The 16,705-nt window shown below is 43.5% G+C and overlaps 1 protein-coding gene across 3 annotated transcripts; it reads right to left on the reverse strand.

The window, feature by feature from the left end:
- Positions 1–1,650: 1,650 nt before the first annotated feature.
- On the reverse strand, positions 1,651–14,763 carry ropn1l (rhophilin associated tail protein 1-like). 3 transcript variants are annotated; one of them, XM_071328065.1, is made up of 7 exons: positions 14,530–14,763; positions 13,703–13,721; positions 13,352–13,484; positions 13,064–13,187; positions 11,769–11,930; positions 11,351–11,526; positions 1,651–2,056 (listed from the first exon to the last, which is right to left on the reverse strand). In XM_071328065.1, the coding sequence occupies exons 3-7, from the start codon at positions 13,480–13,482 to the stop codon at positions 1,993–1,995; spliced, it is 657 nt and encodes a 218-aa protein (XP_071184166.1). In that variant the 5' UTR covers positions 13,483–13,484; positions 13,703–13,721; positions 14,530–14,763; the 3' UTR covers positions 1,651–1,992. The 3 variants fall into 3 exon arrangements, with proteins under 3 accessions (XP_071184166.1, XP_071184164.1, XP_071184165.1); XM_071328063.1 differs by lacking the exons at positions 13,703–13,721; positions 14,530–14,763 and adding an exon at positions 14,343–14,501; XM_071328064.1 differs by lacking the exon at positions 14,530–14,763 and having other exon boundaries at positions 13,703–14,324.
- Between the last annotated feature and the right edge of the window lie 1,942 nt (positions 14,764–16,705).

Below are 16,705 nucleotides of genomic sequence, written 5' to 3' on the forward strand. Positions count from 1 at the left end.
AGAGGCAGTTGGGCAGAGAGAGAAAGTGAGAGACCAAAGATTAGACAAAAGTTCACAATTGGTACAAAATATATAGAGTACTGCGCACACTACAATTACTTAGGTTTAAAAATAAGCTCAACTAGACACCTTAACGATGCAGTGAATGAACCGAGAGAGAAAGCACGCAGGGCATTCTACGATAGTAAAAAACAAATTCAAATTCAAATACCCATTAAAATTTGTCTAAAACTAATTGAATATGTCATTGAACCAATTGCACTTTATATGAGCGAGGTCTGGGGCCCACTTGCAAAACAAGACTTCATCAAATGGGACAAACACCCATTGAAACCCTGCATGCAGAGTTCTGTAAGATTATCCTACATGTCCAGAGGAAAACTACAAACAATGCATGCAGGGCAGAATTAGGCCAATATCCACGAATACTAAAAACTCAAAAAATAGCAATTAAGTTTGGGAAACATCTAAAAATACAGTGACCCCCTCTCATATCATTACCAAGCCCTGCAATGCCAAGAGCTGAGCAAAGAAAAGAGTCCCCTCATCCAGCTGGTCCTGGGGCTGAGTTCACAAACCTGTTCTACTTACACACTGATGCCTCAGGACCAGAACATCCAATCAATCAGAATAAACCAAATTACAACACAGTCAAAACAAAATTACATTGCTTATTGGGAAACACAAACACAAAGCAAAATGCAGTGCTATCTGGCCCTAAATCGACAGTACACCGTGGCTAACTATTTGACCATGGTAACTGATCAAAACCTTAGAAAAACATTGACAAAGTACAGGCTCAGTGAGCACAGCCTTGCCATTGAGAAGGGTAGACACAGGAAAACCTGGCTCCCTGTAGAGGAAAGGCTGTGTAACCACTGCCCAACAGCAGAACCTGAGACGGAGCCTCATTTCCTGACAAAATGTCAAAAATATAAAACAGTTATAGTGTAATATCCCAAAATTTGAAACCGTTATTCGCGGTTTCAAAGACCTCTCTGATGAGAGTAGGCTACCCATCCTGTTGGGGGAGGAAGCAGAGAGTTGTGGGTTGGCAGCGCACTACATTGCTGCCTGCCATAAGATGAGGGACAGTGTCTGACAGACCAACCAACCTACACATGTCCTCTATGCTTATTGTTCAATTCATGGTTATTCTGACCCTCGTTACTGTTGTCCCAATGACAATTTTGATTCTTATTATTTTAATATTATAAATATCCAAAGTAAGCTTTGGCAATATGTACATTGTTACGTCATGCCAATAAAGCAAATTGACTTGAGAGACAGGTAGGCAGAGAGAGAGAGAGAGAGAGAGAGAGGTGGGCAGAGAGAGAGAGAGAGAGAGAGGTGGGCGGAGAGAGAGAGAGAGGTGGGCAGAGAGAGAGAGATGGAGAGAGAGAGAGGTGGGTGGAGAGAGAGAGAGGTGGAAAGAGATGGAAAGAGAACGCATGGTAAATGGCATTAATTAAATAGTATTTATTTAGCCTTCCAGAGTAGCAATTAACAAATTCTAATCACAGAGCAACGCCCTTCATTAACACAAGATGTTTGTATGTGTGCGTACTCGCTCGCATGCATGTGTGTGTGTGTGTGTGTCTGACTGTGTGTGTGTGTGTACATACCATTTATTAAAAGACAGCCTAGAAATACTATAAAACAACTTTATTCAGTCCCAAGTGGATTGAGAATGCCCGGAACCAAAGTACAAGTAAATAAATAGTCCATAAGAGTGGACATGGATACAGATACACACATACTGTCATATCACAGTACAGTATTATAGACAGGCAATAGGCAGACACATATTTGAATGAGGCTTCCTGTCCTGGGTCCTAGTCACTGCAGTCTGTTGGTCCACAATACAGAAAGCATTATAATTCAGGACAGGGAAAATGGGATTTTACTTTTGGGGGTATAACTCATCCATTCTAATGCTGTTGGGCTGGAGGATGATGACAAAAAAGCAGGAATGACTGGTTTCAGGAAAAATCACATTTCAGGAAAAATCACATCCCTGAAGTTAGCTGTCTGCACCATCCCTCCTTGGCATTCCCTAGAGGATGAGAGAGAGAAAGAGGGGAGGACTTTAAAACATGAAAATAGTTGCAATAGAGGAGAGGGACCTTGCTGTATTGTTAGCTGGGACCTACCCTGACAGCATGTTGCCAGTGGACAAAAGGCGTTTTCCCTCATCTTTCCCTCTCGTCCATCTCCCTTCCGGTCCAGCTCTGTCCACTTGTTCTCTCTCTCTTTCTTTCTCTTCCTCCCTTCACACTATTCTGTGATAGTGTCACCTCCCTAGAGATGTTGTTTCCCAGAGCCAGGCTGCAGTAGAGGCTGCTGTTGTGCAACAAATTCTTTTCTGGGACCACAGCCTCTACACACAGAGACTGGCACTACGGTCTATGTAGCCTTGTGCACAAGCGTCAGTCCTAAGCTACCTAAAGATGATGAAGAGACTAGCACAGCCTAGAAGGGAGAAGTGGGTTACCAGTCCATCTGAAAAGAGGGATTCTGATGTGTCGTGACTTGTGTCCTGGCTAGGTCGCTCCACACTCACACAGCATGGCCCCCTCATGTTTTAGAGCTGTACCTATCCAGAATTAGCTGAATACACAGTACTGCTGGTTAGGACCTATAATACTGTGAATACACAGTGCTGCCGGTTAGAACCTATAATACTGTGAATACACAGTACTGCCGGTTAGGACCTATAATACTGTGAATACACAGTACTGCCGGTTAGAACCTATAATACTGTGAATACACAGTACTGCCGGTTAGGACCTATAATACTGTGAATACACAGTGCTGCCGGTTAGAACCTATAATACTGTGAATACACAGTACTGCCGGTTAGGACCGATAATTCTGTGAATACACAGTACTGCCGGTTAGGACCTATAATACTGTGAATACACAGTACTGCCGGTTAGGACCTATATTACTGTGAATACACAGTACTGCTGGTTAGGACCTATATTACTGTGAATACACAGTACTGCTGGTTAGGACCTATATTACTGTGAATACACAGTACTGCTGGTTAGGACCTATAATACTGTGAATACACAGTACTGCTGGTTAGGACATATATTACTGTGAATACACAGTACTGCTGGTTAGGACCTATATTACTGTGAATACACAGTACTGCTGGTTAGGACCTATAGCACTGTGAATACACAGTACTGCTGGTTAGGACCTATAACACTGTGAATACACAGTACTGCTGGTTAGGACCTATAACACTGTGAATACACAGTACTGCTGGTTAGGACCTATAATACTGTGTATTCACAGTACTGCTGGTTAGGACCTATAATACTGTGTATTCACAGTACTGCTGGTTAGGACCTATAACACTGTGTATTATGGTTACATCCCTTCATTTGGAAAGATAAAGAGGAAAACCCTACTCCACTAAGCTTTGTCTTACCTGTGCTAGTGTGTGTGTGCTTGTAAACGTGTTCTCTGATGGTGTGTGTTTGTAATTGTTCCCTGTCACAGGTTTGTGTGTGTGTGTGTGTGTGTGTGTGTGTGTGTGTGTGTGTGTGTGTGTGTGTGTGTGTGTGTGTGTATGTACAGTGGCAAGAAAAAGTATGTGAACCCTTTGGAATTACCTGGATTTTTGAATAAATTGTTCATAAAATTTGATCTGATCTTCATCTAAGTCAAAACAATAGACAAACAGTCTGCTTAAACTAATAACACAAACAATTATACATTTTCATGTCTTCATTGAACATACCTTGTAAACATTCACAGTGGAGGTTGGAAAAAGTATGTGAACCCTTGGATTTAATAACTGGTTGACCCTCCATTGGCAGCAATAACCTCAACCAAACGTTTTCTGTAGTTGTGGATCAGACCTGCTCAACGGTCAGGAGGAATTGTGGACCATTCATCTATACAAAACTGTTTCAGTTCAGCAATATTCTTGGGATGTCTGGTGTGAACTGCTCTCTTGAAGTCATGCCACAGCATCTCAATTGGGTTGAGGTCAGGACTCTGACTGGGCCACTCTAGAAGGCGAATTTTCTTCTGTTGAAGCCATTCTGTTGTTGATTTACTTCTGTGTTTTGGGTCGTTGTCTTTTTGCATCCCCAACTTCTGTTGAGCTTCAATTGGCGGACAGATAGCCTAACATTCTCCTGCAAAATGTCTTGATCAATGGAAAAATGAATTCCCAAGTTTATGATAGCAAGCTGTCCAGGCCCTGAGGTGGCAAAGCAGCCCCAAACCATGATGCTTCCTCCACCAGACTTTACAGTTGGGATAAGGTTTTGATGTTGGTGTGCCTTTTTTTCTTCACATGGTGTTGTGTGTTCCATCCAAACACCACAACTTTAGTTTAATCTGTCTACAGAATATCCAGGTGCTCTTTTGTGAACTTCAGACATGCAGCAATGTTTTTTTTGGACAGCAGTGGCTTCTTCCGTGGTGTCCTCCCATGAACACCATTCTTGTTTAGTGTTTTACGTATCGTAGCAGAGATGTTAGCATGTTCCAGAGATGTCTGTAAGTCTTTAGCTGACACACTAGGATTCTTCTTAACCTCATTGAGCATTCTGCACTGTGCTCTTGCAGTCATCTTTGCAGGACGGCCACTCCTAGGGAGAGTAGCAACAGTGCTGAACGTTCCCCATTTATAGACAACTTTTCTTACCGTGGACTGATGAACATCAGATACTTTTGTAACCCTTTCCAGCTTTATGCAAGTCAACAATTCTTAATCTTAGGTCTTCTGAGATCTCCTTTGTTCGAGGCATGGTTCGCATCAGGCAATGCTTCTTGTGAATATCAAACTCAAATTTTGTGAGTGTTTTTTTATAGGGCAGGGCAGCTCTAACCAACATCTCCATTCTTGTCTCATTGATTGGACTCCAGGTTAGCTGACTCCTGACTCCAATTAGCTTTTGGAGAAGTCATTAGCCCTGGGGTTCACATACTTTTTCCAACCTACACTATTACATTTACATTTAAGTCATTTAGCAGACGCTCTTATCCAGAGCGACTTACAAATTGGTGCATTCACCTTATGATATCCAGTGGAACAACCACTTTACAATAGTGCATCTAACTCTTTTAAGGGGGAGGGGGGGGGGGGTTAGGAGGATTACTTTATCCTATCCTAGGTATTCCTTAAAGAGGTGGGGTTTCAGGTGTCTCCGGAAGGTGGTGATTGACTCCGCTGGCCTGGCGTCGTGAGGGAGTTTGTTCCACCATTGGGGTGCCAGAGCACTATGAATGTTTAAATGATGTATTCAATATGGACAAACAAAACACAATAATGTGTGTGTTATTAGTTTAAGCAGACTGTGTTCATCTATTGTTGTGACTAAGATGAAGATCAGATGACATTTGACTAATTTATGCAGAAATCCAGGTAATTCCAAAAGGTTCACATAGGGGACTGGGATGGCCATTCCAGAACATTGTACTTGTTCCTCTGCATAAATGCCCGGGTAGATTTTGAGCAGTGTTTTGGGTCGTTGTCTTGTTGAAATATCCAGCGCCCGCGTAACTTCAACTTTGTGACTGATTCTTCAACATTATTCCCAAGAATCTGCTGATATTGAGTGGAATCCATGCGACCCTCAACTTTAACAAGATTCCCAGTACCGGCACTGGCCACACAGCCCCACAGCATGATGGAACCCCCACCAAATTTTACTGTGGGTAGCAAGTGTTTTTCTTGGAACGCTGTGTTCTTTTGCCGCCATGCATAACGTCCCTTGTTATGACCAAATAAGTCAATCTTTGTTTCATCCACAGCACCTTATTCCAAAATGAAGCTGGCTTGTCCAAATGTGCGTTTGCATACCTCAAGCGACTCTGTGGCGTGTGTGCAGAAAAGGCTTCTTCCGCATCACTCTCCCATACAGCTTCTCCTTGTGCAAAGTGCGCTGAATTGTTGAACGATGCACAGTGACACCATCTGCAGCAAGATGATGTTGTAGGTCTTTGGAGGTGGTCTGTGGGCTGTTTTTGACCGTTCTCACCATCCTTCACCTTTGCCTCTCCGATATTTTACTTGGCCTGCCACTTCTGGCCTTAACAAGAACTGTGCCTGTGGTCTTCCATTTCCTCACTATGTTCCTCACAGTGGACACTGACAGCTTAAATCTCTGTGATAGCTTTTTGTAGCCTTCCTCTAAACCATAATGTTGAACAATCTTTGTTTTCAGGTCATTTGAGAGTTGTTTTGAGGCCCCCATGTTGTCACTCTTCAGAGGAGAGTCAAAGAGAACAACAACTTGCAATTGGCCACCTTAAATACCTTTTCTCATGATTGGATGCAGTTCAAGGCTTAATGAGCTCACCAAACCAATTGTGTGTTCCAATTAATCAGTGCTAAGTAGATACAGGTATTCAAATCAACAGAATGACAAGGGTGCCCACATTTTTGCATAGCCTATTTTTCACATCTGATTTAATTTCATACAACTTAATATTGCTACACTAAAAATCTTTGTCTGGACAATACCACAGTACTCAGCTTTTATTAGAAAATGAATGGCATGCCACTGTGATCATTTTCTGTGACGACAGAGTAAATTATTATGCAGCCTCAGAGGGGTGCCCAAACTTTTTCATACGACTGTACATACATACACACATACATACATACATACATACATACATACATACATACATACATACATACATTGGCAAGAAAAAGTCCCCAGACCTGAATAGCATTGAGAATCTGTGGGATGATTTGAAGCGGGCTGTCCATGCTCAGCAACCATCAAACCTAACTGAAATGGAGATGTTTTGTAAGGAGGAATGGTCCAAAATACCTTCATCCAGAATCCAGACACTCATTAGAGGCTACGGGAAGCGTCTAGAGGCTGTTATTTTAGCAAAGGAGGCTCTACTAAATATTGATGTGATTTTTCTATTGGGGTGCCCAAATTTATGCACCTGTCTAATTTTGTTTTGATGCATATTGCACATTTTCTGTTAAGCCAATAAACCTCATTTCACTACAGAAATATTACTGTGTCCATCAGTTATTTGATAGATCAAAATGAAATTGCTGATCTAAACACCCAATTATTTACAGATGGAAATCATGGAAATTGTCAGGGGTGCCCAAACTTTTTCATACGACTGTATGTGTGTGTGTGTGTATTCTGTCAGAGTTGCAGTGGGTGTGTTAGGGATTTAGTGATTTCCTCTCAGTGAGTTGGCTGCTGTTCAGGTTTGGCATCATGCTGCAGTCTGTCTCAGCAGCCAGCCATTACCTCACTATGAGGTGAGAGTGCTCCCCATCAGTGAGTGAACCTTTGGCATCATGACGTGATATGTCTTTGCTCCTAGCAGAACTCGGCGAGGGGAAGTGAACTTCTGTGCTCGCATACTGCCTAAAGACATGTGCCGTATCAACAACATACCCAGAAATCTGCCATTCATTTTCACGTTTGTGCTGAGGAGATCTTAGTCGCACAATTTTCCATCTAACTAAGATGTTTGGTGCAGTATTTCTCAATGAAAAGCAGTCGTCTCTCGTTTAATGACAACAAAGACTTCATTGAAGAATCCCTACTGTTGACCAATCACTGACGAAGGGGCGTAGACTTCAGGTACTGAACGTCGGCTTGCCTCAAGAAAAAAAAATGGTGTGCTCGAACACCCGCAAAGAAATAACTGCCGAACACAGCCGAACTCCAAAACAAACAAAAACGTTACAAAATGTCATAATCTTAACCAATAGGGGTGACATTTACCAAGCTCTTTTCTGCTCCTTCACTCATTATTGTCAAGAGCCAATCAGATCAATTAGTACTTTACCTAAATTACCAATCACTGCAAGGACCAAATCAGATTACAGAGTTCATCAAGCGCTGCCAGGAGAAATTCAGATCATAGGCTTATTAAGCAGTGCTGCCAATAACCAATCGAATGACAGGGTGTTGTGAGGTAAGGGAGTTCATTACATTAGCATCAGGGACATGCTAGCCAGGGAACTAGATTAGCCCAATGAAACCCTGGCACAGATTCAAGAAACACTTTGTCTGGCACGAACACCCCACTGTAAAATCTACATTGATCATCTTTCTAGTATGAAGCAGCCTAACTACAGTTTCCAGACAGGCAGATAAAAAGCGTCATCCTCAAACACGGGCACATTCTCCAGAGTCACCCCTTGCTCAAAGACTTTGCGTCCAACCCTCCCCTGATATGCTATAGGAGGGGTTGTAATATCAGAGACCGCATCGTGCACAGTGTGCTCCTCAATCCTTCACCCTCTACGTGGCTCCCAGGTCCCTTAATGGTTTCTACTGCTGCGGTCATTGTTCCAACTCAAGTCACACAAAAGTATTCTATCACCCACGTTCGGTTAAAGAATACAAGATAAAATACGTCATAAATTGTAGTACAACACGTTGTTTACATGCCCAAGTGGGCTTGTTTACATTGGTCAGACGAAACACGCGCTCAAATTAAGAAAAGCTGAACACAAAACGGCTACCTGCACAACAAATATGGACTATGCGAATGTACGGCACGCTAATCGCATGGCTCAGCCTCTACCTTGAAATTCTGGGGAGTTGAGAAAGTTTCTTTCCTCCAGAGGAGGCAATATAGTGAGCAAATTGTTAGAGAGAGGTACTTTGGATGGACTGCTCAGATTGTGTCGAGACAAAGGGTCTGAATGAACAGCTCCCTTCCTGATCTTTCTGTCTTTTGTTTTTCAAGTGGAATGTATGTCTACGGCTCTTGACTGATGATCATACTCGTTTGAATAACCTGTGTAGTTGCTGCTACTACTACTGACATCTATAATTGACATGACGAATAGAACACTCCCCGGCTGATGAAGGTGAGTCATGCCTAAACGTATTGGTTGTTTCTCTGGTCAATAAATATCAGATTTACCCAGCAACAGAGTGCTTTTTCCTTTATTCTCCTGAAAAGTCACCTGGGTTAAGGAATGATAGTCATCAGTTGAAGTATCCTGAGGTAAGGAATGAGTCACCAGTTGAAGTATCCTGGGTTAAGGAATGAGTCACCAGTTGAAGTATCCTGAGGTAAGGAATGAGTCACCAGTTGAAGTATCCTGGGTTAAGGAATGATAGTCACCAGTTGAAGTATCCTGAGGTAAGGAATGATAGTCACCAGTTGAAGTATCCTGAGGTAAGGAATGAGTCACCAGTTGAAGTATCCTGGGTTAAGGAATGATAGTCATCAGTTGAAGTATCCTGGGGTTAAGGAATGAGTCACCAGTTGAAGTATCCTGGGTTAAGGAATGATAGTCACCAGTTGAAGTATCCTGGGGTAAGGAATGATAGTCACCAGTTGAAGTATCCTGGGTTAAGGAATGATAGTCATCAGTTGAAGTATCCTGGGTTAAGGAATGATAGTCACCAGTTGAAGTATCCTGGGGTAAGGAATGATAGTCACCAGTTGAAGTATCCTGGGGTAAGGAATGATAGTCACCAGTTGAAGTATCCTGAGGTAAGGAATGAGTCACCAGTTGAAGTATCCTGGGTTAAGGAATGATAGTCACCAGTTGAAGTATCCTGAGGTAAGGAATGAGTCACCAGTTGAAGTATCCTGGGTTAAGGAATGATAGTCACCAGTTGAAGTATCCTGGGTTAAGGAATGATAGTCACCAGTTGAAGTATCCTGGGTTAAGGAATGATAGTCACCAGTTGAAGTATCCTGAGGTAAGGAATGAGTCACCAGTTGAAGTATCCTGGGGTAAGGAATGATAGTCACCAGTTGAAGTATCCTGGGGTAAGGAATGTTTTTTCGAGCAACTGATGTCCCCTTTTTATTTCAGTTGGGCTGAAGGGCTTTTGGGTAAACCTTTTTTACATTGTTCTAACTACAGTTCCCTCAGTAATTATTGGGACAGTGAATCCTTTTTTCTTCTTTTGGCTCTATACTTCAACACTTTGGAAATCAAGCATGACTACGGGCTTAAAGTACAGATTGTCCACTTCAATTCGAGGGTATTTTCATCCATATCGGGTGAACCGTTTAGAAATTACAACACTTTTTGTACACAGACCCCCCCCCCCCCCCCCCCCTAGACTGTGTCTTACAGCATGTGTGACTGGGTAGCATCTGTTCAGACCTGTCTCTTTCACTAGCCTTATCACTGTTGTACTGCTGAGAGGACCACTACTGTGAACACTATCTCTATTTCACAAGAACTAGCAGACAGACAGACAGACAGACAGACAGACAGACAGAGACAGACAGAGACAGACAGACAGAGACAGACACCCTCTCACTCTCACTGGCTAAATGAATATGCCAAGTTGAAAAAGAATGCAACAGGCACTTCATTGACAAGGCATGAGCATGACAAATGAACTATCGACTAACCTGTCAGGGCAGGAGTGGTTCTCATTGGTTCCAGTGATACTAACCTACATTCACACGCAGTACAGTACACCTTCCATGTTATATCACAGCAACTCTCCGTCCCATATAACAATAAGATATGAACCAAACTCAACTGCCTGGGAAATAATTCAAGCAACTGGGTATCACTATTGTACAGATCTGAGCTTTAACAGGAAAACATCAACTGATCGTGATTCCATGGGGATTTAGAGAATAATATTTATTTGTAGAATAAGTAGTAAAGCTAATTCCTTCCTGCTACTCTGTCTCTTCCTGCTCTTTCCTGTCCTTTTCGTCTCTCCCTCAATCTCTCCTATTATCTAAATTTTTTGCGGCTGTAGAAGTTGGCCAGCTGAATCATCCCATTCTGCTTGGTGCTGTAAACCACAAGAAACACACAAAGTAAAGCAGAGAGGTAGAAAGAGAGAGAAGTAGAGAGATAATGTGTAAGAGAAATAAAGGTAGCGAGAAAAGGAGATGTAGAGCGAAAGATAGAGAGAGGTAGAAAGAGATAATGTGTAAGAGAGGTAAAGGTAGAGAGGTAGAGGTAGAGAGAGAGGTAGAGGAAGAGAGAAAGGTAGAGCGAGGTAGAGTTAGGTAGAGGAAGAAAGAAAGGTAGAGCGAGGTAGAGTAAGAGAGAAAGGTAGAGGAAGAGAGAAAGGTAGAGTGAGGTAGAGCCAGGTAGAGGAAGAGAGAAAGGTAGAGCGAGGTAGAGGAAGAGAGAAAGGTAGAGCGAGGTAGAGGTATAGAGGTAGATCTGCAGTTTTTCTCTTGTTATGTCTGTCACTGACAGTCACTCAATTAGCCCATGTCAGCCAACATGCCCAGGCGCCCTGACCTCCAGGGGGCCCCCATTGATTTTGTTAGTGATTCTCACTCAGATATCATATTAACATTGCATAAGTCATGGCAAAATGTGTAGAATTGCAGGAAATGAGTGAGTGTAGATAGAGAGAGTGTAGGGTAGTGTACCACTCACACAGACTCCTGCAGGCTGCTTAGGAAGCTGTCTATCTGGTCCTGGGGGATCTCTCCATCCAGTTGGGCCAGGTAAGTGTACAGCCCTTTGAATGTATCAAAGGGGATCCTCGCCGCTCCACCCTCCTCATTCTCCGTCAGGATCTCACACGCATACTTCAGGGCACTGATGATGGTCTGAACACACACACACACACACACACACACACACACACACACACACACACACACACACACACACACACACACACACACACACACACACACACACACACACACACACACACACACACACACACACTTCAGAAAAGCCTGGGCCATCAAGACAGTGCAATACTGCCATCATGTGGTATTTGCTAGCACGACACCACAGTTTCTCTCTGAAGACTGACAGACAGGTATCGGAGCCAGGGACTCACCCCTCCCAGAGCGCTGCAGCCCAGGGCGAAGAACTGCATCCAGTGGATGTTGTCGTTGAAGTTCCCCAGTGCCAGCAGAGTGTCCAGCTGCTCTGAGGGCAGACACAGACCCTTCCACTTCTGCTGCAGCTCCTCCTTACTGATCGTCTCCTTAGGGGCCAGCTACATTCACAGGGACAGAGAGGGAGAAAGAGGCAGGAGAGGTCTTCTTTTTTTTTTCTTTTCTTTTTTTTACAACAATAGAAGCCAGCGACATACAGGGAGAGAAAGAGAGGTACCTTAACATCCTACCATAGAATACCTGTTTGTGTAGGACCTTCAGCAGGCCTGGAGTCAGTCAGTCAGTCAGTGAGTGAGTACCTGTTTGTGTAGGACCTTCAGCAGGCCTGGAGTCAGTCAGTCAGTGAGTGAGTACCTGTTTGTGTAGGACCTTCAGCAGGCCTGGAGTCAGTCAGTCAGTCAGTGAGTACCTGTTTGTGTAGGACCTTCAGCAGGCCTGGAGTCAGTCAGTCAGTGAGTGAGTACCTGTTTGTGTAGGACCTTCAGCAGGCCTGGAGTCAGTCAGTCAGTCAGTGAGTACCTGTTTGTGTAGGACCTTCAGCAGGCCTGGAGTCAGTCAGTCAGTCAGTGAGTACCTGTTTGTGTAGGACCTTCAGCAGGCCTGGAGTCAGTCAGTCAGTGAGTGAGTACCTGTTTGTGTAGGACCTTCAGCAGGCCTGGAGTCAGTCAGTCAGTCAGTGAGTACCTGTTTGTGTAGGACCTTCAGCAGGCCTGGAGTCAGTCAGTCAGTGAGTGAGTACCTGTTTGTGTAGGACCTTCAGCAGGCCTGGAGTCAGTCAGTCAGTCAGTGAGTACCTGTTTGTGTAGGACCTTCAGCAGGCCTGGAGTCAATCAGTCAGTCAGTGAGTACCTGTTTGTGTAGGACCTTCAGCAGGCCTGGAGTCAGTCAGTCAGTCAGTGAGTACCTGTTTGTGTAGGACCTTCGCAAGGCCTGGAGTCAGTCAGTCAGTCAGTGAGTACCTGTTTGTGTAGGACCTTCAGCAGGCCTGGAGTCAGTCAGTCAGTGAGTACCTGTTTGTGTAGGACCTTCAGCAGGCCTGGAGTCAGTCAGTCAGTGAGTGAGTACCTGTTTGTGTAGGACCTTCAGCAGGCCTGGAGTCAATCAGTCAGTCAGTGAGTACCTGTTTGTGTAGGACCTTCAGCAGGCCTGGAGTCAGTCAGTCAGTCAGTGAGTACCTGTTTGTGTAGGACCTTCAGCAGGCCTGGAGTCAGTCAGTCAGTCAGTCAGTGAGTACCTGTTTGTGTAGGACCTTCAGCAGGCCTGGAGTCAATCCGGTATCAGTCTTCTGTGTGGCAACGGGCATCTCCAGCCTATCTTTGGCTGGCAGAGTGTCTCCTTTGGACAGGGCAGAGAAGTACCTGATAGAACAACAAGCATTTAAATGAAACAACAAGTGTACTTTACCCTGGCCATTATCTATGCTCAACAACGGGGTAGTTACAAGGCCACTGTCCTACCATCTGAACCATAAAAGCTGGGCTCTTAGTTGTAGTCACATCCAGGGAGGCTAGGCTGTACTTACGCTGCAGACCACTGTAGTATATCATGGGGTTGGGTTCTGATTGCAGCTTTGGTGAACTGTTTGAGAATGTCTGGTAGTTCAGGGGGGATGTTGATTTGCTGTTCACAGTACATAGTATCTGGAGGAGGCATTGCTGGGAAATAAAGTGGATATGAAATGTGATAATCAATCTAACATTAGTATAAACTATAGCGAATGAATGTGCCTATCATTACAGAAGACGATATTGTAACAGACAAGCTAACGTTGGCTAGCCGAACCACACGAATGAGATGACAGCCTTAGCGTTCAGCAGACATAAGATGGCTGACAAAGTCGTATAATCAATTTACTTACTACAAAAACTCTTACCTGAATACTAATCGAATATCTGTCTTGTTGATAAAAAAAAAAACAAGAGAGTTAATTTGCTAAAATTATAGAAAAAGTTGATTTGGTTTAGAGATCGGCCAACTTCATTTTCAATCCATAGCAACTTAACGTTTGCAGTCAACGTCACATAGCAACAGCAACCCTCGATGATTGGACCAGAAAGAAGTCATGACTTTGCCGCAAAATATTTGTTCCGCCACCGGGTGGCGGGGTGAACAAAAGCAAACAGCGCCGCGTCGTTCCAAACGCTTGATACGTGCTTGTTCGTAAATCTGGAGTGCGCTCAGAGCGTTCGTAAAATCAGCGTTTTGTCAGATTGTCCGTTCGTAAAGTCAGCGTTTTGTCAGATTGTCCGTTCGTAAAGTCAGAGTTTTGCCAGATTGTCCGTTTGTAAATTCAGAGCGGACACTGGACGCTCTGACCGAGTAGGGTTGATAGGAGCGTTCTGACCTTACAACGGCAGTCAAGCACCCAAGCTAATGTTGGCTAGCTTGCAAGCTAAATCCAAACACAAATGAAAAAACACCTCACTCTGACCATTTCACTCCCCCTAGCAGAGCTGGTTAGGCTGTTTTCGTGTTATCTAGAGCGACTGTGCTGCTGGCAACAATTTAATTACCCTTTTTTTGCTGACGTTTACTGACACCGGCCATATTCATTAGTTATTCTGCGCCCTGGCACACAGACGAGTGCTCTGAAATCGGAGTAGATAGCCAGGGTGAATTTACGAACGCACCCTTAGTCAAATCAAATTGTATTTGTCACATGCTTCGTAAACAGGTGTAGACGGTCAAACGCTTACTTACGGGTCCTTTTCCAAACAATGCAGATTTAAAGATAAATATTATAAAATAGTGACACGAGGAACAAATACACGAATAACAATAACGAGTAAAAGTAACATGGCTATATACGGGGGTAGGAGTAAAGTGACTACAAAACAGGATAGATAAGACAATAGCTGCAGCAGTATATGTAGTGAGCGTGAAAGTGTGTTGGGGTTTCGGGTGTTTGCGATTTGTGGGAAGAGTCCAAAAAGTCAATGCAGGTATTTTTTAGTAATCGTGTTAAGCAGTCTTATATATACACTTAGCCGGAGGAAGCAGGGAGGGGTCGTGCAAAAAAATTGCCAGCCCTGAAGATGTTTATCGGGTCCACTAATACAGGACTAGTGAAGGTCCAGTACAGTTCATCTAATAATACTCGTGGAATATAAAAATACTTGCTTGATACGTTTTCCAGTTTCTTGAAATACTTTGTGAAAACTAAAATGGTTTACGAATTCCTTTTCCATTTTATTTGACACTCTTATCCAGAGCAACTTACAGTACTGAGTGCATACATTTTCAATATGGTCCCCAGTGGGAATCCAACCCACAACCCTAGCAACTAAGCCACATCATCAGAAACCACATTGTTTTAATTCGTGGTGATGGAAAATCTACAGGTACAAACCTAGATGACCAGCGTACATTGAGTGGTTTGTAAGGATGGTAAATTAAATTAATACTGCACAAAAAGTAGTTGTTTTCTATGTTATTTGATCAAGAAAAATATTGAATTTGATGTGGATGTTTTGTGTCTTTGACCATAACTTTGCATCTTATAATGTAAATGTTTGAAAACAAGGTTGTGTTCTTTCTGGAGTCCATTAGAATGACATCACAGAGAAAGAGACAGGGCAACAACTCTTACAATTCCAACTATTCAATCCTCCAAGATTCTGTTCTTAACTATACAACTATCTTTTCAGGCTAATTTTTGTTGTTGCCTGTGCTACAGAAGTCTATATCGGTCTGCTAATACTAGTAAAGGCCCAGTGCACTACTTTATATAATTTCTTATGTATATATTTTATTCTGATTTTTCAGGGGCGTTGTTGCAGTACACTCAACACCCCTACTTCCCTCAGCTATGGCCTTATGGCAGAAGCTGTTCAGGGTCCTGTTGGTTCCAGGTGCATTGGTATCGCTTGCCATGCGGTAGCAGAGAGAAGTCTATGGCTTAGGTGGCTGGAGTCAGAATTCTTTGGGCCTTCTGACACCGCCTGGAAGGAAGGGAGCTTGGCCCCAGTAATGTACTGTGCCGTACTCACCACCCTCTGTAGCGCCTTGTAGCCAGGTGCCTTGCAGTTGCTGTACCAAGCCGTGATGCAGCCAGTCAAGATGCTATTAAATTGTGCAGCAATAGAACTTTGAGGTTCTGAGGGCCCATGCCAAATCTTTTCAGCCCTCTGTAGGGGAAGAGGCGCTGTCGTGCCCTCTTCACGACTGTGTTGGTGTGTGAACCTTGTTAATTCCTTAGTGATGTGGACACCAAGGAACTTGAAGATCTCGACACGCTCCACCACAGCCCCATGGATGTGTATGGGGTTGTGCTCACCCCTCCGTTTCCTGTTGTCCACAATCAGCTCCTTTGGTCTTGCTGACGTTGAGGGAGAGGTTGTTCTGGCAGTGTCTGACCTCCCTATAGGCTGCCTCATCATCCTTGTGACTTCCCTTCCCTAAACCCTAACCAGACATTTATAACTAAACCTTCTTCCTTGTTTATAACTAATATATTCATAATTAACCATAAGTTCTTGTTCCATCTGTGCGCTAACCCTTAGCGTTTACATTTAAACATCAATGGGTTGAGGTCATATTTAGATGTCCCAAGAATCCCATTTAGACTTTTCCGTTTATACATGGACAGGCTGTCTGCTCAGAAGAGAAACATTTCAACAATAACACAGTCATACCAAAGCAAAGAATTATCAACATAACTTTTATTATTAAACTGCTGTTTGAAAATACAAGTTGACCTTTATCACCTCAGATGAAAATAATAGCTAATGGCATCACTATTTGGTAACAGAGAATCAGGCTAGACAACTGGAAAACAGACAGCAATAGGATCATCCTCCACCCACCATACAACAAGACCGTGATCTACTGACTGACTGACTCTCACACACCAGTTCCGGTACAGAGGTTATTTCCA

Source organism: Salvelinus alpinus, chromosome 10, assembly GCF_045679555.1.
Source record: "Salvelinus alpinus chromosome 10, SLU_Salpinus.1, whole genome shotgun sequence".
Classification (NCBI taxonomy): domain Eukaryota; kingdom Metazoa; phylum Chordata; class Actinopteri; order Salmoniformes; family Salmonidae; genus Salvelinus; species Salvelinus alpinus.

Excerpts from the sequence above, each read along its gene's own strand:
- ropn1l (XM_071328063.1), bottom strand. The coding sequence starts at position 14,382 with ATGAATATGGCCGGTGTCAGTAAACGTCAGCAAAAAAAGG. Across the intron at positions 11,931-13,063 it reads TGAAGGTCCTACACAAACAG|CTGGCCCCTAAGGAGACGAT; the intron begins GTACTCACTGAC and ends CTGTGAATGTAG. Across the intron at positions 2,057-11,350 it reads AGCAGCCTGCAGGAGTCTGT|GGAATGCCAAGGAGGGATGG; the intron begins GTGAGTGGTACA and ends CTCATCCTCTAG.